This window comes from Capricornis sumatraensis, chromosome 20 (genome assembly GCF_032405125.1).
Source record: "Capricornis sumatraensis isolate serow.1 chromosome 20, serow.2, whole genome shotgun sequence".
NCBI lineage: Eukaryota > Metazoa > Chordata > Mammalia > Artiodactyla > Bovidae > Capricornis > Capricornis sumatraensis.
The window spans coordinates 41010953-41037112 of record NC_091088.1 but is presented as its reverse complement, the minus strand read 5'-3'; the positions used below and the strand labels follow the sequence as shown (position 1 = coordinate 41037112).

General features: G+C 52.2%; 1 protein-coding gene across 1 annotated transcript; it reads right to left on the bottom strand.

Moving 5' to 3' along the window:
* Nucleotides 1-1867: 1867 nt before the first annotated feature.
* On the bottom strand, nt 1868-25499 carry PSKH1 (protein serine kinase H1). Its single transcript, XM_068992995.1, has 3 exons — nt 25422-25499; nt 14005-15031; nt 1868-2320 (listed from the first exon to the last, which is right to left on the bottom strand). Exons 2-3 carry the CDS (start codon nt 14959-14961, stop codon nt 2003-2005), a joined length of 1275 nt encoding a protein of 424 aa, XP_068849096.1. The 5' UTR covers nt 14962-15031; nt 25422-25499; the 3' UTR covers nt 1868-2002.
* Nucleotides 25500-26160: the final 661 nt, after the last annotated feature.

Sequence of the window (26160 nt, the reverse complement as noted above, 5' to 3'; positions counted from 1 at the left end):
TCCCCATCCCCACCTCCTGGGCAACCCCTTGGTCCCCAGCAAGGAGGCCAGGCTGTCAGAATGAAGCGGCAGCTTTCCCTGGGGAAGGCAGCCTGTTTATTGAGTACAGAGGATACCTTTACAGACTGAGTACACAAAATAAATAACTGCACATTCTCCATCCACAGTCCATGGCGTCACAAAGGCCCAAGTCTCCAAACTTCCTCGGTCCTACTCTCAGGACCAGGTGCATCCTGGCCAAGGGGAAATAAATCCCCAGAGGCACCCGGGGAAGTGGGGGGAATTCTGAGGACAGGGGACTTGGGCTTGCCACTGCCTCGTGCAAGGAGCACTGGAGACAGAGGAGCGGGTGTACAAGGCACAGGTGATGTGGCCCAGAGTGGTCTCTTTGGGCGTGGTTCCCACTGAAGGTGGCACATGCAAAAAGTTGAGGGCCTGGCCCAAGGGAACCCACTATGAGGAACTGAGAGCCAAACCCTCCCCGCTGGCAGGGGAGCCGCAGTCCAGCTAAAGCTAAAGCTGGGCCCTGGCTCCTCCCCACCTGCAGAGAGCAGCTGTGGAGGGAGAGGGCTTGGGCTCCAGCCCCCGTCTGTGGTGGAGGGGAGGCACAAGACTGACGGGGGATGGTCTTGCTCAGACCTCTGGGAAAGCAGTCAGCCAATTTCACCCACCTCTCATGGGGCTTCCTCCAGACGGAGATTCAGTGGGGCCCAGAATGGAAAGGTAATGCTGTGAAAAGAAGCAGGGACAGGGTGGACCAAGCAAGGCCACCGTGAGGAGGGCAGTGCCCCCACGCATTCAGGGTTCAGAGGCAGGTCACACAGTATGGCTAAGTTCCAGGGGGGGAGCTGCAACAGAAGCTCAGCAGAAAGGGAGACAGTTGAGCAGTCCCAGGACCTTCCTTCCTTCCCACTTCCTCTTGGAGGATAAAAGGAGAGCACAGTGGGCATTCCTAGGCTGTCCACACGAGTGCCCGACACTAGATGGCGCCTTTGTGCAGCTGCAGAGGAGGGAAGAGCAGCGCCTGAAGTGAGGCAACAACCGGCAGCACCAAGGATGGAACCAGGGCTGATGCTGGAATCCGGATGGGGCTCTCCCTCAGAAGCCCCCGTCCTTTGCTTTGACCCAGGTGCCCCATCCCCCAGGTAGCAGCAGTGGGGCTCCTTTTAACCCCCCACAGTTGGGAAGGAGGCACCTGGGGAATAGAAAGAACGGGCATCCAAGGGAGAGAGTGAGGTGATAGGAGGCTCTGCAAAGAAGGCACTGAGGATGGTGGACTGATGGCGGGAACCCTCACGGCCAGAGGCTGGAGCCTGGAGCAAGCCTGCTACCAATGCAGCCACACAGTCCAGAGGGCCAAGGGCCACTCCATGGCCTTCCCACGAGAGATCCTGGCAAGTTCTAGGGCCAGGAGGGGTCCCTGGGGACACGGGGAAGGAAGACAGATTTGGGCTGGGAGGTGGAAGACTGTTTAGACTTAGCCAGGGGCTGAAAGTCCAGCCAAGGCACAAGTTATGGGCCTACCTGGGCCTCTCACTAGAGCATAATCATGAGGGTCAGGATGCCATGAAACATGCGGGCAGGGGGTTAGGGAGGAAGGCTTGGTAGAGGAAAGGGGAGTTCCAGAAATAACTGTCCCAAAGAGTCCTGAGACCACAGGATACCCTCTAGCTGGCAGTGCATGCCCCTTTGGTCTGGGGGAGAGCCAAGAAAGAGGTGAGACTGAAGGCCAAGTCCCGCCCTTCCCCCAATATATACCAGAGCACTTGTCCACCAAGAGGAGCATCTGTGCCAAATCAGGTTCGGGGCTCATAGGGCCCAGGACTCCCTTCGCTGTCGCACCAGGTTGAGGCCCAGAGTGAAGATGGGGGCGCTGCAGGCACAGAGAAGGGGCTGAGGCCATTCACCTACCCTGGACCATGCAGGTCTATCTCTAGAGGCCGCTGGGCCCAGCAGTGTGTGCCCCAGCTGGGGCCCGCCATGTCTGCATCCTGCTGGCAGCTCAGCCGTTGTACTGCTGCTGGTAGCGCAGGTTGAGCTCCCGCAGCTCTCGCTCCCGCACTCGGCGGGACTTGTTGGAGCGTGTTGAACGGCTGGACCGCGTGGACTGGGCAGATTTAGTACTCTGGCAGCGTGAGGAGGCACGTTTGAGGAGGTTCTGGGAGATGGAGCGATGCAGATTCTTCATAGACGAAGAGGCTGCCATGCTCACCACCCATGGATGCCTCAGGGCCTGCAGTGCAGTCATACGGGCGCCAGGGTCCACCGTCAGTAGGCGGTCAATGAAGTCCTTGGCCAGGTTGGACACACTGGGCCAGGGCTAGAGGCCAAGGACAAGCATTAGAGCGAGCACACTAATCACTGCCCTCCCCAGGACGAAGATGTCACCCACATAGCACTCTAGACCTGTCCAGCAGCCCTGCGCTTGCCCCCCAGAGAGGCAATGCCCCGCTCCTCCCATGTAGATCATTCTGAGCCTCCCCTTCCCACCCAGTGCTGAGCAGAGGCTACTCTCCAGGTGACATGGAATGTGACAGGAGAAGGACCCACCCCTCCCCAAGGAACAAACTTCTAAGGTGCCCTGGACTCAAAGCCTAGTTCAAGGAGGTAGCCCCAGTCAAGACCACCCATCCTACCCTAGGACAGTGCAACTCAGGGGGATCTAATGAGAATGACCAAATCTTCCACCACATCTTAAGCTGCACTTAAGCTCACATCCCCAGACACCCCATTCCAGGACACTTCTTAGTCCTTACAGAGAGGGCCTGTCCTCTCTCCATCTGAAAGAGTGGCCAAAATGACCACCACATTCTCTGCATCAGCCTCAGCCTCTCAGCCATGGAGAGAAGAGGGAAAAATTCAAGGCAACTAGATTTCTTCACCTGATGGGAGGGCAGGGGGATCGCAGGAGCCCAGCAAGGACTGGGACCCTTCTCAGGGGTACTTCTCATGTCTGCATGACTTCCCTAAGTCACACAGCACTCCTGGCAGTGTCCTGTACCAGCCTCATCTTACTGTATTCTTTCCTCAGCACAAAGCCTGCTCAGCTACATGCACCCTCATGGTGTGTGGCTGCCTCATCACAGCCACACACAAAGCACCTGTCTGTCTCCAGGTCTCAGCCTGCACAACCCTTCACCTGGCTGAATCCCCAGTTCTCAGGTTAAAAGACATTTGCTCATACTCCCTCTTAGCCCCAAGTCTAAACAATTATTCCAACAATTTCAAGTTTACTGTGCTCATTAGACCATGCTCAGCTAGTCATCAGTGCCTATTGCTGGGTATAAAGGAGGCACTCAGCAGAGAGAGACTCAGTGAGTAAACAACCCATGCATGGCACCTGATGGGTACTCTCTCCTGCAGCTGCTTCTAGGACATGGGGCTCAGAGGCCCAGGCCCTCAAGTTACTCTGCTGAAGGAGGGTGCATGCAGCACTGCTCTGAGTCCCTGCCTCTCTTGGGAGCACTCTGGCACGGGGTCTGACACTCTCCAAAGGGTAGGTGGCTTGGACTTTTGCTGAGCCTGTTCCAGACGGCTTGATTGGGAGGTCAGGGAGACCATCACCCTCCTTTCTGCGAGGTGAGAGGGTGGTCTGCCTGGTCTACCCCATGGTGCTCTTCACCTTAAGGAACCCCTGAACACACACACCAAGGGACTCAGGAAAGTCTGAGAGCCCACACTTGGGGTGGCTGCATGTCCACCCAGCAGAAACTCTTACACACCATCACCACCCTGCTTCTGTCTTCTTTGAGCTCCAACTCTTCCCCAAGCCCTTCCCCACTGATGCTGATGTACTGATAGGGGGCAGGGGAGCAGTGGGTGGGGAGGGGTAGGAGACAAAGAAAAGACCCATCTGGAGTCCTGAAGACAGGATGGGACAACGTGGAGTTGTTATCATTACTTGCCCTTTGGAAAGCAAACCTCAAATCAACTTCTACTGAGCCAAACTGGAAGAAAGTGACTGAAAGCCCAGGTTTCTGAACAGCTACCTACCAGGGTCCTCCTCACCAATGGGCCAGCTCCCAGAATTCCTGGGGAGCTACTGGCCTCCAGGAGGCGGGCAGTTAGGGACCCTAAGTCCTGTGCTAAGAGCAGTGAGGGACAGTAGGGAGCAACAGCCCGCCCACACCGGCAGCCTGGTCCAGTTTCCCTGCAGGCGGGCCTGTGTAGCTCGGGGCTCTGATACTGAGGCCGACATGCAGGGCGACTGGACTGGACAGCTGCCACGCAGCTCCAGGCTCACGGTGCCAGAAAGCCTGGGGCGTGCTGCTGCCACCTGAACACAAGCAACCACTGTGAGGGGCCAGCCAAACTAGACCCCAGACCATCTGCACCCCCGTCACTCATGTGAGAGCGAGAAAAATGAAGGCATAAAGCAGCACAGATGGACAAAGCAAACCCGGAGCTGGAACGGCTGGGTCACGGGAATACCTGGGCTTGTGCTGCCCTTTTATGGTCTCCAAGAAAAGGAAAAATCACTGGGGAGCACGCTGCCACTCAGCCTGGCCTGCTGGTGGGACAGCTCCAAGACAGGGCTGCAGCGTAGGCTGGCCAAACAGGGCTGGGGCATGGACTCTGCCCCTGGCCCTTGGTCCAGTCAAGCCAGAAAAGAGGCAGCTCCTCCTCAAATGACAGAACAAACAAGTCAGGAGCCTGAACATGGACGGATGGGAGGCACCCCCACTTCAGATCCACACCCTGGCAAACCAAGGCCCCCTGCAGCTCCGGACCAGTCCAGGGCGGTCTCAGAGGCGCCTCTCCCCAGACCCGTACTGGGGGCTTAAGCATCTTCATCTCCAAAGTGACACAACTCACACCAGGCATCACCTCCTGCTGCTTGTTGCCGTTAGCACCCAAGAGAGCCCAATTGATCGGCCCCTCCTCCTCCTCCCAGGCGCTCGCCTCTCCAATTACTGTGTTCGGACAGCACTGTGAGGAATGCCGATGAGCTCATTAGTCTGAGGGCCAGCACACCCTTGCTGGCAGTGCCCCCCGCCCCCAATCTTTGAAGAGCTGTGAGCAGCTGAGCCAGATGGGTCCCTTAAGGCAATGTGACTCGCGCTATCCCGTCCTGAGAGCCAGATTGTGCAGTGGCACCCAGCCTAACCCTCAAACAGAGGGACTTTGCAGTGGGAAGCCAAACAGGCCCAATACAGAAAGGTGGTCCCCAAGCCAGCCCCTCTGACAGCGGGGCAGGGGCTTATGCTGACCTCCAGAAGAGTGACCCCTTGGAGTCCCACTGAAGCGTCCAACAGGGCTCACAAAGGAAAGGAAAGGCTTCCCACACCCACACCTGGCCACGCTTCTAGCCAAGTCAAACTCAGCACCTCCTAAGAAAGTGATCAACACCTGCAGACCAACCCACTTGCCTCCCCAACATGCTCGGGCCTCTGCAGCCACATGAGCATGTCTGGCAGCATCTGACTGACCAGCCAGGTAGCATTCTGTTCCTCACATGCAGCCAAGTGAGATAAAGAAAAGGAACGAGATGGGAATTCCTTGGCAGTCCAGCAGAAAGGGGTGCGGGTCTGATCCCTGGTCAGGGAACTAAAATCCTGTATGGCTGCATGGTGCAGTCAAAACGAGAAACAGAAAAAGGGCAACCTGTCCTGCCCTCTAGTTTCCACAGCTCTAACTGCTGGCTGTGGGTAAGGGATGGAACTCTTGCCTCAGTATACTTGGGGCCAGATCAAGGACACATACGGGCCTCAGGTGGGTGGCAGAAGGGATAGGCCCCAAGTACCACTGACCAGTCTCCCAGAAGCTTCCACCCATTTCTGGGCCGGCAGAGCCATGGAAGGGAATGTCACAGTGTCAGCCTGCCTCGGCACCAGTCGCTCCAGGCTCCCTCTGCTGTGGGGCCAGAGGACAGCTGCAGTCCTCCAGGTGACAGCCCCCATGCTTCTGTCCAGACTCTCATGAGCTGTGCAGGCGAGGGGCCCGGCCCCGAGGACGACAAGGAGAGGCTGTAGGAAGAAGGGCATCACCTCTGCCCTGTTCCTGACCAGCCAGCCAGCCACCCTCCTCCTTACACTCCAACCCCCCAAGTCCCTGCAATTCCCGATACTGTAACAGCACAGAAACCAACAGGGTGGAGAGAGGACCTCACACATGGGCACCCCCTTAGCAACTTCACCCCTCTTCACGGCCCTGCTTCTGCAGAACCGCTCCCTCCTGGTGACGCTCAGCAGCAGAATCTGACTCTCCCTTTGGAGGGGGCACCAGACCAGAAAGGGCTTCCACTCCGGCTCAGAGGCTGCACTTCTTCCCGCCCCAGTCTCACTCACTCGCTCCAGCTCTACCATCACAAGGGCCCAGCAAGGATGTTACTGGAACTATAACCAAGTAGCTAAGTCCAAGGGCTAAAGCATGAGAGCAAGGACGAACCAGCTCTCTTGGCTGCAGAGGGAGGAGGAAGATGCTTCCTTCTGGCAGCAGGCCCAGCTCACGGGGCTCACCAGAGATTCCCTCCGGAAAGTGGGTCTGACCACTCTCAAAGCAAGGGGAGAAAGAGGTCCAGTGTCTCTTTGGGATGGCATCTGGGTGACAGACTTAAGTGATGGGCTGGAATGCCCGTGACCTGCATCCTAGGTCCAACTTGTCTGCTCACCATGGAGAAATCACAGCCTCCTCACTTTTAAAATGGAGGAACTGAATGAATGCTAAGTGTTTTTGAAGCCTGGGTTCTAAGAAGATGGCTCCACATCTTTTTTTCCCATTTGGCTGCATGTGAGGAACAGAAGCAGAGCCTTTGTTCTGACACTTAAGCTGTGTTGATGTTCTGACCTCCACGGGTTCTTTTCCAGCCCATGACGACTCTGGGTAAGGTTCCCTGGCAGAGGACGAAGGCCCAGCAAACAGCTGCTGGGGGAAGAAGGGAGAAGCCTGGGCTTCGCTGCCATGACTCAATTCTTCCCTCAGCTTTGTCTCAAGACGTGTTTTCAGCTCCAGCACTGCTGGCCTCAGAGGTCCCCTTCCTGGAGTGATGCGAGCCTGAATGAGAGCAGGCAAAAGGGCATAGAGGGAATTCTGGGAAATGGAGCTTCAGGCTTTCTCAGGAGAGTGGAACTGTTAATATGACAAGAAGAGCACACTTTGATGTGGGCCATGAGGAAAAGTCTTTTGAAAAAATCGGCAGAATTAGACACTGTGTGGCAATAGAGCCTGCACCTCCTCCTCTGAGCAAGACACTCACACCCTGGTGTCTGGACTTCCAGCTAGAGAGAACTCACCACGCTGGGGTGGGATGTGGGTAGGGGGACCTGAGCAACAGAGAAAGATGTTGAGGGAAGGAGTCTGACAGGAGAAAAAGAAGGACGATAATAGAGTTTTTAAAAGAGGCAGAGAATCTCGAAGATAAAAATAAAATGAGAAAAGGCGTGATAACTTAAAGGTTACCAAAGCTGTGTTCTAAACTTGAGATGAGTAACGACATGAAATCTGCGCCCCCATGCGTTCCCTGCCCAGAGTCCGCAGTGTGAGGACAGGGACAGGGGGGCGACAGGGCGCAAGTCAAGAGTGAGGAAGGGTGCTGCGTGCTGGCCTTGGAATCGAGGATGTTGACAACCTGTGTCAGTGGCCAAGTGATGTCTGCTTTTACCAGTTCCTGGAACAGCCCCTAAAAGGTTCTGGATTTCAGAGCCAGCTGCATAATGGTCTCCTCTATCTCCACTGCTGAAGTGAAGTGATTTCCAAGGCCCCCCCTGGCATTTGTTTTTTGTAAAACTTCCTACCATTCTAACAATTTCTGAGGGAGTTTGAATCCTGGTGGCTGTCAGCATGTCATCCGTACCATGGCCTCTGTCCCCAGAGGCCTGTGTCTCTGCAACCCTGGGTGCAAATGATTCAGCAGAGGGCAGGCACTTGGTCTGCGTGCGCAGGCAGGAGTGAAGAGATGAGGTGACTCAGGGACCCCCTGGAGCAAAGCTCAGGTCTGAGTGTCATCCTCACACTGGAAGACAGGAACCTCTGAAGAAGGAGAGCTTGGAGAGGTGCGGCCGTGCGGGGTGGTTGGATCAGGTCATCATTAAGCACCTCGGTGGGGGTGGCTGGGGGATGAGTGTGGGAGGTCACAGCAGATTTAAAGAGGTCAGAATGTGGGAGCAACCGCCCCAGCAGCTCCCAGAGAAACTCAAGGGCCTAGAAACAACAGGGCCTGTGAAACAGCAGAGCTCTGCAGCAGAGACAGACAATTGGAAGAGCAGGAGAGGGAGGGGATGAATGCAGCACCAGAAGCTGCTCCAAACACAACCCACGATAAACCCCTTTGTTGAAGAGACCTTGGCAGGGGGTGGGAAACAGCAGTGATGAAAGGACCTTGGGGTAACAAGGTGCTGTAGGTGGGTAGAGTATTTTGGCTAAACTGGCTTAGTGCAACAATGTGGGGAGATGGGCATTTGCTTCTGCCAGCACAGGAGGTGAGTGTGTAACCAAGGCAACAGCAGCAGAGAAGACAGCAGGGCTCCACGGAGCCAGTGGTGGCCCAGCGGCACACATGAGCCCCTACCCACATGGACAGTGGGAACACAAGGCAATTAAAGGCATCTAGTAGAATCCAAGCACAAGCCTGGAAATCCGCCACCTGCCTCCTTGCATTTCTGCTCTGCTGCCTGTAACATCAAATCTCCAGTCCCATGGCCCCTGGCCGCCCTCCCTACAGCTCCCAGGCAAGGCAAATACCCTGCTCCCCTGGCAGCTCCCTGTCGGAGCACCTGAAGCAGGCTGCACGAGCAGCCCCACAGGCTCTGGCCCCCTTCGTCTGGAGAGCACCAGGACACACCACACGCTCCACACCTCATTTTATCTTCGACATCCCAGGGGAGAATGGCACGTGTCTCAGTTACTATGAGATGCGACGGCAAGCTGGGATGGTCTCGTAAACGTCCACTCTGGCTCCAGGCACTCACCCTACTGCAGGGCTCTCAGAACAACCACAGGGTGCAACTCGCCGGCCCTGAGCAGGTGTCTCTTGGCCCAAATGGATGGATGGTCAGCCTGCAGCCCAGAGACGGCCCCCTGGAGAGCCAGCCCCTCACAAACACAATGCCCCAGGGAGTGGCAGGCGGGCTTCCTCTCCCATCGGGGTTCAGGCCCCTGCCTGGTAGCACTCACTCTCCTAAGCAAGGCTCCGGGAGGAGCTTTGCCCAAGCCCACCTGTTCCTGGTGCTGTCACCTGGGCCCGCCCACAGCTCACAGACTGCCCAAGCAGAGGAGGGTGACAATTAAAAGCTGCTAAATGTGGCAGACAGCAAAGCTGCTGATGGCCTAACTCTGTCATCAGTCCCACAAGAACCTCTTCATCCATCCTGCCTCTAGGAATAGAACTCTTGACAAAAGTAATGACATTAGGCCCACAATGTTACATTTCATGTCAAGTGAATCACAGCATCTCCAAGTTGGTGGGACCACAACAGCCCTCTAGTATGGCCTACAGATGGTGATTCACCTTCTGCGTCACTCCTTTAGCAGCAGCTGCGCCAGATCTCCTGGGGCCTCCTATGGGAGGAAGCTCCTTCAAGGTGACTGTGTCTTCAACCTGCTCTCAGACTCACACAGGCCTTCCTCATATTTGGCCAACATGTCTCCCTATCACTTCCAACATGACCCCAGCTTGGCCCTCTCCACTCCAGTACCTCCAGACACTGGACAAAAATTCAGAGTTCTCCCCTCAAAATCACCTGCCACAGCCTTCTCCTTCCCAGAACTCTCTGTTCTCCCAAGATTCCTGCATTTGTTTCTGGGCAGGTTTGGCCAACAACCCCCTAACTGTATCTCCAAGAGGTGCCCCACTTCTTCCTGGGGTCCAGCCCCAGAAAAGAACATTCCAGGTAGCAGGTGTGACCTCGTCTGCTTGACAGTCACGTTTGGGTCCTTGCCCAGGGCATCACTGACAACCACTGGTGCTGCCCTCGAGAGAAGCTGGAGAAAGCACTGTGAATATATGTGCTGAAACACATACTGTCCTCAGAAACCTACAGGCCTGGGAGGGAAGAGATGTCCACAGATGACGGCCTGGGAGAGGGCGGAAACGAAAACTCCAGCAACATGCTGACGCACGCGTGCTGGGGAAAGCAGACTATGGGTCTGGGAAGGCCAAGAACTCTGAAGCCAAGAGGGCCTAGATTCAAATCCCAGTCCTGCCACCCTCTGTGAGGCCCTGGACAAGCTACTTCCTCACTAGCCTCAGTTTACTAATCTGTAAAACAAGGGGATTATACCCACTGGCAAGATTATTGTAGAGATTAGATGCGCTGGGTGTAGCATCCTCAGCCCTGTGCCTGGTACTCAGCAGGCTACACGATGGCAAGGGTTGGCGCTGTTTTTAATGGAAGCAATCTTTGAACTGAATAACTGAGAGCTGGTCAAACTTCTTAGGTTGACACTGGGAACAGAGGGAAAGTCCTGAGCAAAAGCCTAGTGTGAGGAGTGAAAGGAGCAAATGTCTCAGACCTGGATGGAGGGGAGTATGGGACCACGGCTGGGGGCTGGAGCATCCACAGTGTCAGCATCGTGGGGCAGATATGAAGGAGGCCCCACTTGTGTGCCTCTTTCCACTGCTGGGCCCGACAGGGCTGTCAAAGCAGGGCTGGACACACTCCCCAGGTAAGAAGGCAGCTGGAGGTCCCTTCTAGATATGCCTCATAAGATGATGCTCCTCCTGCAACTCTACGGGAGGGTTCTGCCCCACAACTCCTCTTCCCTAACTACAGCTCATGTGTACCATGTGGGGCCCACTCTCAGGAATCCCCGATCTGCCCCAAACATCCCCAGGACACCAGGATCCCTCATTCCAAACAGGGATTATTCCACCAGCCCCCAGTGGGTCTTCCTCTGTGAGTCTCCTGTAGCACTTCCCGATGCATTTCCCTGCTATGGAGAACCCAGACGCCACCCTCCTACCTAATGCTTGGAATCTCCAAAGAATCCCTGGCACTACAGAGCTCCCACCAACACACACAGGCCCGGCCCAGCCTCGTCAACCTCTGCTCTATTGCTCCCAATCATCTCCTGTTTATTCTGGAGCACAGTCAGCAACATCCCCTTCCCTGAGCTTCCACCTTCTCAAAGCCCACCTGCTGAAGGATGTCCTTTATTCAGGTCCACAGAAACCACTGAGTCTGACAGAGGGCTCAGGGACAGAAAGGAGCACACCAGAGAGGGCCGGTACACATGAGAAACCACTATAAGGGGGCAGGGTGCTGCTTAGAAAGGCACCAAGTGCCACAGGACTTACTGTCAGAAGAGAGATGCATACCTCCCAGACTCACTGGGCTCAAAGTGGGCAGGCCTTTACTTGCACAAGAAGCTAGATGGAAACCCTCCTGTAAGACTGTCTGTCTTTCTGACTCAGAAACACCTTCTTATTCAGAATGCCTTCATAAGGGTGAATGACCATCACACAGTAGAAGATAGGTGGCTACTGAGGATGGAGGCAGAGCCCAATGCTAAGAAGGGGGGCCAGTTCTACCACCTGACGGGAGCCCCACGGCCCATGTTCCAGACTGCCAGGCCTGTGCTGGAACATGCCTGCCAACAAGGGTCCATTCTGTGCTCACTTCCTATTCCTCGTCCTTTCTCCCGGGCAATCTCAAGTTTCCTGGGGGTGGGGAACAGGGCTTCCTGTCTCTCTGTGTCTTCCCCAGTGCACTGATGGGTAGGCATGGACATTCTTGTCCATTGGGACAAGGACAGAAAGATGCCTGGTCTCCAGCTCAGAGCCTGATCTAATGATAAGGCCTGCTTTCCTAGCGAACATCCCGGACAAACTCCTCCCAGCCCAGAGCTCTCTGCACATGGTGGTGGAACCTGGCCCTGGGGTCAGCCAAGCTCCTGGGAACAGAGAGGGGCCACCAGGGCTGCCCAGGGATTTGCCTCTGGAACTGGGAGCTGTTTTCAGCTTCAGATGAAGAGTAGGGGGGCCAATGACTGGGTAGCTCCCCCTTCACACTGGGAGCCCAACTCAAGCCACGTGACTGCAGGGGAGCAGAAAGCAGAGACTTGAGACCCAGACTGTGCCCACAATCCCCATCCCATTCATTTGTCATTCTCTCATCCTCAAGTAATCAATAGCCAGTTAGCAAGACTCTGCAAGCTCCCATTAGATAAACTGCTTGATCAACAATTGCCAGAATCAGGAACTCTTGGGCAAACCTACAGACTTTTGGAAAGTCTCTCCTTTGCTGGCAACTCCTGGGAAACCTCCTTCCTCCGTAGCTTTGCTACACCACATGGAGCTCCAAGGGCAAGCCAGGCAGGGTCCTGGCACAACACTGCCACTGTGAGGTAGATTCCGGGTCTTCTGACCTGTGATGAAACCTGGCCCAGAGGGTGACCAGGGCGGTGTCTGCTGTGACCACCCCATCATAGCTGGGGCTTCCCAGCCAGTGGGTATTTGTTCTATTGAATCCATTTGCAACAAGAAAGAAAACATGAAAAACTTTAGGGAAGAGCTAGAAAATGTCACCATTTCTCCTTCATCTGTGGTCAGCACAGAGTTGAAGAAGACAGTTTCCCCTCCCTTCTTCACATCACCCTGAAATATGACCTGGGGAACCCCCCCAGGGAAGGCCAGCCCCCAGGCCCACAGGAGGGAAGTCGCTGACTGACCACGACCATGGCCTGAAGCTGTCAGGGAAGATGATGGCATAGGATCTCAAGCGCTGAGGGCTCTTTGCCTTCAAGAGGCTTCAGGGAGACTCCTGTAGGAAATGCTGCTCTGGGCCAACCGGTTGAGGCTAGGGAGGAACATTCATGGGAGGAAAGCTGGGTTGCAGAAAAGGGCTAGTCCCAGAGCCCCTTCTGCTCTCTCTGGGCTGTCTGGGAGGCAAGAACAGCAGTGCAGGCCTGGGAGGAACACCGTGGGGAGCACTCTGCAGGCTCCCCCCCTGCCTTGGCAGAATCCTGTCATCAGCAAAGCTTACCTCACCTCCCACATAAGTCACCCCACATACTTCTCTTCATAGCCTCCCCAAGCGCACCATTCTATCCACCTTGCCGTGCTCGACATTTCCTGGGGTGAGCCTTGTCTCCTGCCCGGTCAGCACCCTGCCTGAGGACCAACTAGTTCTTACTCTTTCAGCACTCCTTTCGGCTTCCAGCAGTGCTGAAACCTAACAGATCTTGTCAGGCATTAGGATTATTGGTGGATCCAAAGACACAAGACTGAAGGCTGCCCGGCTGACTGAGGCTGGGAGGTAACCATCTGCTGGGTTAAGCACAAGGTACTGCTTAAATTATACTTCAACATTTTAAGATTAGATTTTCTGGCTTCTCTTTTAAAAATTGGACTGTCTGGGTGCATGGAGTCCTCCCTGTTCTGTGGCAAAATTGGGCTGAGATGAGAAGCAGCTGTTCCATTAGAGAAGGCACGGTCAGTGGCTCACTCGAGGCCGCTGGAGCAGATGCGGGGAACGCCCTGCTCCACGGTCTCTCGGCCCACCTCTGGGCTCGCCTGCAGCGGCAGTGCTCTCAGCTGACAGCTTCCCACTGCCAGCGCCTGAACCTCTCTGCTCCCTTCGCCTGAGGACTTTCTCCACCACTAGCTGACATGCAGAACAGCCTGGAAGTGCCAGGGATTTAAAGCCTCAGCAAAGAAGTCTCAACCCACCCTCTTTCCTGCCCTTCGGTGGGACGATTCTGAGCATGTTCCGCATCATTATTCGCAGGGCCCCCAGTGCAGCTGAGTTTCCTGGGCCACAGCAGCTGTCCACTCCTCCTTGTACCCATCACGGTGTTTCTCCCTTTCTGCCTCACGCTTCTTACCCTGTGCTTACTGAAATCGCATCCCAATTAAACTATCTGCTCCCAAGTCCTTGTCTCAGGGCTCACTTTTGGGGGAATCCAAACTAAGATACCCTACTAGTCTCACTTCATTATTTTTACGTCATCTGCCTGGCCCCGCGAACATGGTCTTGAGAGCAAGTCCACCCTGATCAAAGGCTGCCTGATAGGAACCCCCACCCACTCAGTGCCCTCCCCAACATCCCTGAGATGGGGAAGACTCACCTCCCCCGAATAACTGTACTTGCCCCGGAGGATCTGCCGGTACAGCCGGGTGCGGTTGTCATCCTCAAAAGGCATGGTGCCACTGAGCAGGATGTAGGCAATGACGCCCAGTGCCCACATGTCGACAGAGTTGGTGTAGGGCTTGCGGACCAAGACCTCAGGGGCAATGTACTCAGGTGTGCCACAGGTGGTCTTCATCAGGCAGTCGTCACCCTTCTTGCGGGCACTGGCCAGGCCGAAGTCGGTGATGATGATCTTGGAGTCGGTGCCAGGGTGGTAGTAGAGCAGATTCTCTGGCTTGAGGTCTCGGTGTGTGATGCCCAGCGCGTGCAGGTACCGGACACCATCCAATACCATCTGTAGCACCCGAGTGGCATCGCGCTCAGTGAAAGAGCCCTTGGCAATGATGCGGTCGAAGAGCTCTCCGCCAGTGGCCAGCTCCATCACCATGTACACGCGCTCCTGAGTCTCAAACACTTCCACCAGCTGGATGATGTTGGCGTGGCGCACCCGGCGCAGCACGCGCAGCTCCGACTCACACACCTCCCGCCCCTCCCGGTACTTGGTCTCGATCATCTTAATGGCGTAGGGCTGCCGGGTGGCCCGATGCTCCACTCGTACCACTCGGCTGAAGCTGCCTCGGCCGATCAGAGCTTTGATGTCGTATTTGGCCGTCACGCGGGGGTCAAACTTGGCCCTGTACTTAGCTACCCTGGCCCTGCGTGGTGGTTCTGAGGGAGGCTGTGTGTGGCCGGTGGGGGGGTCACCAGGGCTGGGGTTTGTACCCTGACCGGCTGCTGGGAACCCACCTTTGAGAGGGCCAACGCTGTCCACCTCTGTGATGAAGTGCTTGTACACATCACTCTTAGTGCCACTGAAGGGCTCCACCTTCTTGACCAGATCCAGCTGGACATCCTTGGGCGGCTCGGGAAGGACCTTGCTTGTCCCACAGCCCATCACGGACACGGGGGCATCCTCTCTAGCGAGGCTGGCAGGACCTGCTCTGCAGGCAGTGCCCCGTCTACACCTACACACATGGAAGAAAGGACAACTCAGCAGAGCAGGGACACTTTTGAAAGGACCCCAGCCATCCTCCTGACTCCCTCCCCCTTCATCTCTGGATAAACCTAGCCTGATGACATGATCCTAATATGGTTCCCTGGAAAGGAGGATGGCTTTGGCCCCTGAGTGCTCAGAGACCAGATGCCATGGAGGACCTTGATGAAAGACTGGGTGTGAGTTCCATGGTCTTGATGGACCTCTCCCTGGGTCTGCTTTTCAAGCTGCTCTTCAAGTTCAAAGAGGGGCAGGAACACGCACCAGGCTCAGCTGTCTCTGCCTCCACCCTCCCCACTACTCTCCCTGGGTCCCTTATCACAGCTGAAGTCCTGTGTTTTTTAAAGGTTAAAATCCTTCCTCTTATTACTCTGACTCATCTTTTCTGAAACAAGGGTGTGGCATGTTGGAGGCCTGTTCACCGACACTTATCACCCACTAGGGCGAGGAAAGCTGCTTTTCCCCAAGGCTTCCTCCCTCATGGATACTTTCCTGGCCCCCCAAGCCCTCTGTAGGGATTGATCCCCACCCCACTACAACAAACCACCACCCCCTGCCCTGGGTCTCTGCCCTACCTTCACTCTGCCCTAGATTGCGCCTACTACTTTGCTAATGAACCATCTTCACCCAAGTAGTTGAACACTTTGTTCCTTGTGTGGCTAAAATGCCACACAAGTCCCAGCACTGGATAAAATTAATCCCAGTGAAACAGGGACCACAAGCCTTAGCATGCTGCCACCAGGGGGCCACCAAACTAGCCTGGGCTTCATTTAAGAAGCAGAGGAGACCTTGAGCTCAGAAAGGACACTAACAACTTCATACAGATGAGACTGAAGCTGTGGATCGGTGCACTTTGCTTCTGTGGGAAGAGGATCCAGGAGTCTTCCCCATTTGTTTCCTAGACAAAGATGTTCCAACTATTAACACCATGTGGCTAGTGGGGCCCTGGGAGAAGCTGAAGTGCCAAAGTACCACTTTCTAGAGGGTGCTTCTATCCAAGTTTCCCTTCTCAAAACTTACATGAGGGCCTCATGGGTGAAAGAAAAAAGCTGAGAATGTTCTGTTCATGAGGACATACAGAACTGGGGATAAAATGATCAACTCAGATCAAGCGTTTACTGAACATCTACTAGGGATACAAGAGTGAATAAGACGTCCAATGCAGGTTATATTTTAACATACCCCAAAGTATGTTAACACTTGGGAAATATCTGGCAAAGCATGGTCAGTAAACTCATAGTCTAAACGAAGAGCAAAACATCAAAACTGGGAATTTCAACAAAACTTTCGTTGTAAGTTCTAGGCTTGAGAAACAACAGGGGACATATGTAGAATGACACTGGGGTTGGGGGAAGCTTCGTGGAGGGGTGACCCCCATGCTGGATTTGAAATGAGAATGAGTCAGGTGAGGAAAGGTGGGCGTGTTGTTTCCGGCAGAGAGAATAACACACTCAAAGCCCAAAGGTCCAGAGCGGCGCCCTGTGCCTGGGAAGGGACAGTGTGGTGGTGTGAAGACAGGACTGAAGACAGGACTGGGGACTGAAGTGTTAGAAGGCCAGCGGGAACTAGGTTGTGGAGAGCAGCTCAAGTCACAGTGAGGAGCCAGGACCTTCCTGGGAGGTGACAGGAAGCTACAAAAGGGTTTACAAGGAGAGGTGATTCTGTGTTTCCAAAGAAATATAAAGCTGAACTGGGGGAGGGTCAAGGCAGACTGAAAGGGCCAGCAAGGACAATAGCAGCCCAGACCGTGGGATGGAACGGAGAGCGGTCAGCAGGAGAACTGACAGGGACTGGAGGCTGGACACAGGAGTCAAAGGGAGACAAGGACGGCACTCCAGTCTGTCGCTCAGGATCCTGGGCAGAAGGTGAGACGTGCAGCAGGAAGGACAGGCTTGGGAAGCAGTGGGAAGGGTTCACTTCCGGATGTTTTGAAGTGGGGTGACTGGATGTAGAATCTAATGGTTGAAAAGAGCTGGTCAGGTTCAGAGACTCTGTGACTGCCCAGGGGCAACACCAACCCCCATCTGCAGCCCCATTCAAAGCCCACAAAAGATCTCAGGAAAGATGGCAGAGAGAGACCCAGGGAGGCTTTGCTGGGGCACCACGAGGGCCACAGAGCACCCACACAGAGACTCTGAGGGGGATCTGAGTCCAAGATGGTGCTGACTGATCAATGCTGCCAAGTTTCTCCAAAAACAAGCTTATCTCGGAAACATACTCAAGACCTTGATTACCAACCAGTCCATCAGATACAAAGACCAAAGATTAAGTGCTCAGGTCTTAATCAGTGTGTCAATAAGACTCTCAGAATGAGACTTATTATCTTTCCTCACAGAAGAAAAGAGTCCTCAACCATCACAAGGCTTTTCTCATTCCAATGCCCAGGCGATCCCATATAGGAGCTTAGGAAATCACGGTTTAAACAAAGGCATTTATAAACCAAGTTCTTTTTCAGAGGCCAAGGATTAGGACTTTGGACTTTGGGGCTTCCTTGGTGGTTCAATGATTGGGACTCTGCACTCCCACTGCAGGGGGCTCAGGTTCAATCCCTGGTGGGGGAAGTTGTAAGGTGCGGCAAACACAACAAAAACTGTGGACTTTGGAATTCTGCAGACTCATCTCTTTCTTCAGAGAAAATACATGACTGAATGCAGTAAAGGGCGACAGCTCAGGAAAAAAAAAAAAAAAAAAACAGCTCTTGGGCCAGGATTCCTGAGGCAGAACACAGGCCCAGATCCCTAAGACCACATGCTGAGCAACACCTACCACCCTTCAGAGAGAAGAAAAACTGCACGGGTGACCCCAGCACAGCTCCTCAAGTGTCACTTCTTCCCAATGGGGAGGCAGAACCCTAGAGCCAGAAAATAAATAACTGTCTCCAGATATTCCCACTGGCTCTTACAGTTTAAATGTGCATACCTAGTCTGGTCCTGATGAGAAAAACTAAGGTTTACAAAAGAAAAGGCCTGACTTTTCACTTTAAATTAGGCTAAGCAGGGATCTCAAGTCAGCAGTAACACAGTCAAGGATAATCCCTCTCTGACTTTCCTTCTCCCTTTCTGGGATGTCATTTCTCTCACATTTGTTCCAGTTGGAAACGTTTCAAAAATAGGCTGATGCTGGTACTCCACCTTCCCAGCCACACACTGAGAGTGGAGGAAAGAGGGTGCCAATTCTGAGAAGGGGGACTGCTGATGATCTCCAGATCATCACAGCTGCTCCACACTTCAATCGTACCTGCTAAATTCTCTTTCCACAGTGGTTAGGTGAAATGGCAAACACAAGAGAAGAGGCTCGCAAAATTCCTGCTGCGAAGCAGGGCAGAGTTTTCCTGTCCTTAGCTCTCATGTATGTGTTCCCAGCAGAGTGACCAGGGTGGCGGTGAATGAAGAAAGTCTCAGGAAGTGACCTCCCAGGAAGGGCACACTATACCAGCTCTCACAAGTCACTATTCCATCTCAAGACACCAATGTTTGTCGAGTCGGTTTTCACACTTTCAACTCTGAAAGTGAAAAGTGAAAGTCGCTCAGCCGTGTCTGACTCTTTGTGACCCCAGAATGCTGGAGTGGGCAGACTTTCCCTTCTCCAGGGGATCTTCCCAACCTGGGGACCAAACCCAGGTAGGCACTGCAGGCAGATTCTCTACCAGCTGAGCCACAAGGGAAGCTCTGAGCTGGAGTCAAAGGACTGCTCACAGAATGTAAGTGTGAGCAGCAGGCGTGCGCACTCAGCACTACTGTCCTCACTTACAGATGCGACAGGCCAGAAAGGCAGAAATTTACCGAAGCCACGCAGAGAGTGATGGTCGACACCAAACCAAAGTCTGGTTCTCCATCCAGAGCTCCTTTTGCCAAACCCATAAAGACTCCAGTAGTGCCTGGGGCCCAGCCAAGCTCCGACTCACCAAGTCAAGGCTGTGATCCCTCCTCATACCACTCAGCTCGTGAATCAAAGAACCTTTACCATGGATCTTTTCTGAGGGGCGTGTCTTCTGAAACCTCCATTCCAGGCATGACCTGGATCATGCTGCTCACTGCTATGCTCTAGATTATGTTTAGATCTAGATGTAACAAGTCAAGATCACCAGACTTGTCAGCCTCTTGAGGGAAGAGGACACTTCTCAGATTTCTAGAACCCTCTGGCTCCCAACAAAGTGGTGAACTCAGGGCAGCCAGTGTTTGTTAACACTGAGCAAAAGGTGGTCTGGTTTCAGATTTCTTTTGGCTGCAGGGCAACAATTCCAGAACCTCAGAAATTTTCAAGTGGCAGGAAAAGGCCACACTGGCGGTTAGACCAGAGCCACCATTTCTGGGCGTCTGTATAAATGTCCTCAACAGAGGAAGCTGATGCTCTTGGGTCTGTTTGGGTCTTACGGATTGTTATCTGAACTCCAAAGCAGTTTGTCCATAAGCTGCCAGACCCATCTGTGGGGAGCTCAGGGGCCTCGCAGCAGGAGACAAGGATGGATCCTGAAAGTTTTCCTGGCCACAGGAGTCTGCGGATGTCTCCCAGGCCGGTGCGCTTAGGCACCCAACCCTCTTCAGTAACACCCTGTAAGATTGTTCTCCATGGCAAAGCTTCGCAACCTCTTGCCTGCAAAGATCTCTATATTCTGCTCTCGTGTTTTGAAAGGGTATCAGAATGAAGTAGGCAGTTATCTCTCAGGAATCCCAGAAATAAGGAACTGCTTAAAGCTCAATATTCAGAAAACTAAGGTCATGGCAGCTGGTCCCATCACTTCATGGGAAATAGATGGGAAATGGTGGAAACAGCATCAGACTTTATTTTGGGGGGCTCCAAAATCACTGCAGATGGTGACTGCAGCCATGAAATTAAAAGACGCTTACTCCTTGGAAGAAAAGTTATGACCAACCTAGATAGCATATTCAAAAGCAGAGACACTACTTTGCCAACAAAGGTCTGTCTAGTCAAGGCTATGGTTTTTCCAGTGGTCATGTATGGATGTTAGAGTTGGACTGTGAAGAAGGCTGAGCGCTGAAGAATTGATGCTTTTGAACTGTGGTGTTGGAGAAGACTCTTGAGAGTCCCTTGGACTGCAAGGAGATCCAACCAGTCCATTCTGAAGGAGATCAGCCCTGAGATTTCTTTGGAAGGAATGATGCTAAAGCTGAAACTCCAGTACTTTGGCCACCTCATGTGAAGAGCTGACTCAATGGGAAAGACTCTGATGCTCGGAGGGGTTGGGGGCAGGAGAAGGGGACGACAGAGGATGAGATGGGTGGATGGGATCACTGACTCGATGGACGTGAGTTTGAGTGAACTCTGGGAGATGGTGATGGACAGGGAGGCCTGGCGTGCTGCGATTCATGGGGTCACAAAGAGTCGGGACACGACCTAGAGACTGAACTGAACACAGCACTTACTCAACATTCAAAAAACTAAGATCATGGTATCCAGTCCCATCACTTCCTGGCAAATAGATGGGGAAACAATGGAGACTATGACAGACTTTATTTTCTTGAGCTCTAAAATCACTGCAGATGGTGACTGCAGCCATGAAATTAAAAGACACTTGTTCCTTGGAAGAAAAGCTATGACCAACCTAGACAGCATATTAAAAAGCAGAGACATTACTTTAGCAACAAAGGTCCATCTAGTCAAAGGTATGGTTTTTCCAGTAGTCATGTATGGATGTGAGAGTTGGACTATAAAGAAAGCTGAGTGCTGAAGAATTGATGCTTCTGAACTGTGGTTTTGGACAAGACTCTTGAGAGTCCCCTGGAATGCAAGGAGATCAAACCAGTCCATTCTGAAGGAGATCAGTACTGAATATTCGTTGGAATAACTGATACTGAAGCTGAAACTCCAATACTTTGCCCCCCGATGTGAAGAATTGACTCATTAGAAAAGACCCTGATGCTGAGAAAGACTGAAGGCAGGTGGAGAAGGCGACGACAGAGGATGAGATGGTTGGATGGCATCACTGACTCACTAGACATGAGTCTGAGCAAGCTCTGAAAGTTGGTGATGGATGCGGAGGCCTGGCATGCTGCAGTCCTTGGGGTTTCAAAGAGTCGGATACGACTGAGCAACTGAACTGAACTGAACATAGCACTTCTAACCATCAGGAGGCAAGTAAGGATAGCAGGCAAGAGTCTATTACTTTAGATAAAAAACCCCTGACTCTCACATCATACATAAAAATAAACTCAGAATGGCTCAAAGACTTAAATATGAGACAAAACACCATAAAATTCCTAGAAGAGAACATAGGCAATACATTTTCTGATATAAACTGTACCAATGTTTTCTTAGATCAGTTTCCCAAGGCAACAGAAATAAAAGCAAAAATAAGCAAATTGGACCTAATCAAACTTAAAAGCTTTTGCCCAGCAAAGGAAACCATAAAGGAAATGAAAAATGAAAAGACAACATACTGTACTAATGTATAGATTGGCAATGCATAAGAAAAAAACTGGAGGAATATACACCAAATGCACAACAAATTATTTTTTAAAAATGACTAGTGTTTGCATCTAAAGACACAGTTCATTATTCACTTCCATAATGCTTTAACTTTTAACAGTTTCATAATAAGAATAGTTACTCCTTCTTTTTGGAATATAGTTAACTCAGGACCCCATTGCTTATCAAACTTCACCTATGCACCACTGCTCTACATGGTAATAATTAGTGAGCAGAGACTTCTGCTTTAGGGCTAAGATGAAAAATTTTAAAGTTTGTCATGTCCTCATTTATCCTGACCCACAACTGCATCTGAGACATCCCACCAACTGCCCATCCCATCATCAGAAATACAGCCTCTGGTAATGTACCTGGGGGTCTCCTTCCAAAATACCAAAGTTCAACCCACAATTATTTCCTGAGCTCCTGCTCAGGGCCAGGAGCTCTCCCAGGGGCTGTGACGGACAAAAAGAAGGCAGTTATAACCTCTGCTCTCAAGGAGCTTACAGCACAGATGGTTCCACATCAAGAGTCCCCTGATTTACTACTCTTATGATACCCTGCTAGGCCACTTCCAGGCCAGCAAACTAGAAGGGGGCCCTTTGTGATCATTTTCCTCCAACAAATGAAAACAGCACATTTTTCTACTTTAGCATCACATGGGATGCCATGGCAACAGAGGGCTGTACCAAGAATTAGCTCAGTGATGACCAAGCCAACACAAATTGGCTTAATACTCACTGAGTAAGATTCTTGGAAGAAAAGAAAGTTCAAATAAATAAATCTCTCTCCAGCTCTCAACAAGCAGAATTGTTTCCTTTCTTTCAGCGCTGTACTTCTCAAATACTTCTCTGTGCACTTCGGGTCAATGGAGCTATTCTCAGCTGTCTAAAAGCTTAAGGGTCAATACTTAGGCACAACTACAGCCAATTCATATCACACACTTAGGAAGCACTGAAGATCAAAGCTGCCCACATAAAGTGCTCACATTTATTAAGTAAAATATAAGCCTAAACCGAAGTCTCACTCGTTTAACTATGAACTTGTGAGTGACAGGGAATCCTAGTATGTGTTAATTCAAATTTCACAGACACTAGTATCTTCAGCGGAGAAGGCAATGGCACCCCACTCCAGTACTCTTGCCTGGAAAATCCCATGGACAGAGGAGCCTGGTAGGCTGCAGTCCATGGGGTCGCTACTAGTTGGACACGACTGGGTGACTTCACTTTCACTTTTCACTTTCATGCATTGGAGAAGGAAATGGCAACCCACTCCAGTGTTCTTGCCTGGAGAATCCCAGGGATGGGGGAGCCTGGTGGGCCGCCGTCTATGGGATCACACAGAGTCGGACACGACTGAACCGACTTAGCAGTAGCAGTAGCAGTATCTTCAGAGTATTCCATTCCAAGTGAGGTGCAGCTTCAGGTCAGTGTAAGAAGCAAACAGGTTTCCTGAAAGCTGCACTTTCTTTAGGTCATTTATATAACTTAATAGGAACTGCAATTAGACCTGGACAATGTACTGAGTTAGCAAGCCCGCCCTCCAATGAGTCAGCAATCCAAATGTCTTCTAGGGGAACAGCCAACTGAAACTGCCCTCAGCAGAGGCACAGTTTTGCCAAAGCTTTCCCAGATGACTAGAAATTATCTCAAGGAATTCATAACATAAGGTAGCTCCCTACACAATTCTCTATCTGAAGAGCAAACAGGCTTACTAAGATGAGATCCTCTTTTGATAAGGGATGAACTCTGGGAAGAATAGCCATTAGTAATGACAGTGTCTTTCATTTCCTGAGTTCCAAGTGTGCTAAGCATCTTATATAAGGGCTTCCCTGGTGGCTCAGCTGGTAAAGAATATGCCTGCAGTGCAGGAGACCGGGGTTCAATCCTTGGGTTGGAAAGATCCCCTGGGGAAGGGAATGGCAAACCACTCTCCAGTATTCTTGCCTGGGAAATACTGTGGACAGAGGAGTCTTGCAGGCTACAGTCCAAGGGGTCGCAAAGAGTCAGACATGACTGAGCAAGTGTCTTATATGCACTCTCACTCCTCTCTCCAACCACATAAAGTAGGTGTGATCACTCCTATGATGGGATGAGCACACTAGGACTCAAAGAACCTCAAGATATCATCAAAGTCAAGAACTGAACCTAACTTTTTCTTACTCCAAAGCCCATACTTCTAACCACCAAATCTTCCTGCATCTCCAAGATACAATGAGACTGCAACAGTTGCGTGGGCCACAAGGCACAGCTAGCCCTTCCCAGTGGACAAAGATGCAACCGTTTCCTGGTGTGATGACAAAGATCTTCAACCAAGGAGAACAGTAAAGTCATCTAAGGAGGTTTTGGCTTTTTGAGATATTTTTCGGCTATACCGACAGAGTCTTAGTTGAGGCACACAGGATCTTCAATCTTCGCTGCAGCATGCAGGATCTTTAGTTACAGAATTTGAACTCTCAGCTGAAACATGCGAACTCTTAGTTGTGGCATGTAGGAATCTAGTTCCCTGACCAGAGATTAAACCGGGCCCCCTGTATTGTGAGCAAAGTCTTAGTTAGTTAGCCACTGGACCACCAGGGAAGTCCCACATGGAGAGTTTTTGGTTTTTTTAAAATACAGATTCCTACCAGATTCCAGATACCCTAAATAAAAATCTCAGAGAATGAAACTCTTGAATTTGTATTGTGAAAAACCACCCCAGGAGACTTCAGACCAAGGCTGCCAAGGCTACACCATCTACCACATGCATAAATGTGCATGTGCAAACAGGACATACACATTTGCTGTGCTCATCACAGGTTGTGGCTCCTGATATGTGCTCAGGGGCATAGCTGAATTTGTATGCATTCTTAAATCAGCAACCTATCACAGCCAAGTTAGCTCCTATGCCAGCAGAGTCAGACACTGAGATGCAGGCAGAAGACACAGTCCCCAGGCCAACCATCAGATGACACAACATAATAAACTCCAAAAGTAGTCACATGAACTGAAGTACAGAGGAGTCAACAGTTACGTGTGAAGGGAGGCTTTTCCAAGGAAATTAAATCTAAGGTGGATTTTAAGGGACAGACGTAAAATCTCCATACTGGTGGGGGGAAAGAAGAGAACTGCAAAGTGAAAAAATTGCATATCTAAGGCAAAAGTGTATTAAAACATGAAGTTAAGGGCACATTCACATACTTCCAACACCAAACTGTAAACAGGAGACAGAAGGGCCCAGGTGTTGACCTCGGGGTTATGCCTCTACCAGATTATGAAGAGACCTGAACGCCTTGCTTTAGGCTTGGTCTTTATCCTGTAGGTACCAAGAAGCCAGTTTTAGGCAATGAAAGGACTTATTCAGATTTTCAAGTGGGAATTAGCACTTCACAGCTTCAAGGAGAGGGCGTGAACGTGGGGAGCAGGATTTTCCCTTATAAAAGCAGAGGGATAACTGGTTTGCAAAGCAGGCGACCCGGCTCGACTTGGGTGTGCTCTTCCCCAGCCTGAATAAGGAAGCGATCAGCTGTCCCCAAGCCCTGGCGTTCAGTCGCAAAGAAGGAGGTGTGGAGTAGGTGCCAGACACGAGAAGGCAGTGAGGACAACGAGGTTAGTTCACCCTGACCAACACCGACTGGTTGGCCAGCAGGCAGGTCAGCTGACCACGTCCACCTGGCCCTGAGACAGGCTACTCAGCAGAGCAGCATGTTCAAAGCCAGTTAAGCCGTGGACACTGGGGACCCCAAGCAGCCATAGCCTGGCCTGCTCCGCAGTCCCGTAGGCCCCGGCGCAACCTGCATGGGCCGAGGACTTCGGGCATGGGCCGAGGACTTCGAGCATGGGCCGAGGGCTCCGGGCTGGGCAGGGATGGGCCCAGTGCTCCAGAAAGCGACCGGAGCTGCAGCTCGTCAGCCCCTCCCGCCCATGGGGCCGTCGCCCTGAGCTGGGCCGCCTCACCTCGCGCGGGCGGCGGGCTCTTCGGCGTCTGAGCGACTGTGCTGACCCTCTCCGGGCCGCGGGTATAGCCACGGCCACCACCGCCGCCGCCATCCTCAGGCGTCAGCGTCGTGGCGTCATCATAGCGCGCGCTTGACGCCAAAACAAATCCCAGCCACCCACGGGGCGGGGCGGAGGCGGGCTCGGGAGAGCCGGCTACGCGGTTGGTTGCGCTCCAAGCCTGTCCTGCCAATCAACGTCTTAAGTACTGGGTAGTTCTCATTTCCCGGAGGGAGTGTCTCTGTATCTCCAGGTGTCTCGACCCTAGGTTTGGGCAGGCACCGTGGGTAGTATGGGGAAAGTTCCAAGATCCTGGTTGACGTGGAGGGCGCATTATTATAGTGCGAGGTTGGGGACGTAGGGCATTTTAAGAGGTTTCTGGAAGTGTCTCTGGAACTTCGCAAAGGATCGGTCTAAATGTAATTAAGAAATCTATATTTTTTTAAACTGCCGTTAAAATAATTCAGGCACTCAGATGTGTTGAATTTGACCTCCATCACAGCGGAGTTGGAAGTAGTTAACTTGAGAATCGGTGAAATTAGTTTGGGGCCAACTACAGAGTAACAGTTTTTTTGTCCGTTTTAAATGTTATTTTGACTGAATTTAAGTATTGATATATCCTGCAAAGCAAGTAGATTAAAGAAAAAAAAATGTTACCATTAACGATTCTATAGGATTAGAATTATCTGCTTTACAATCA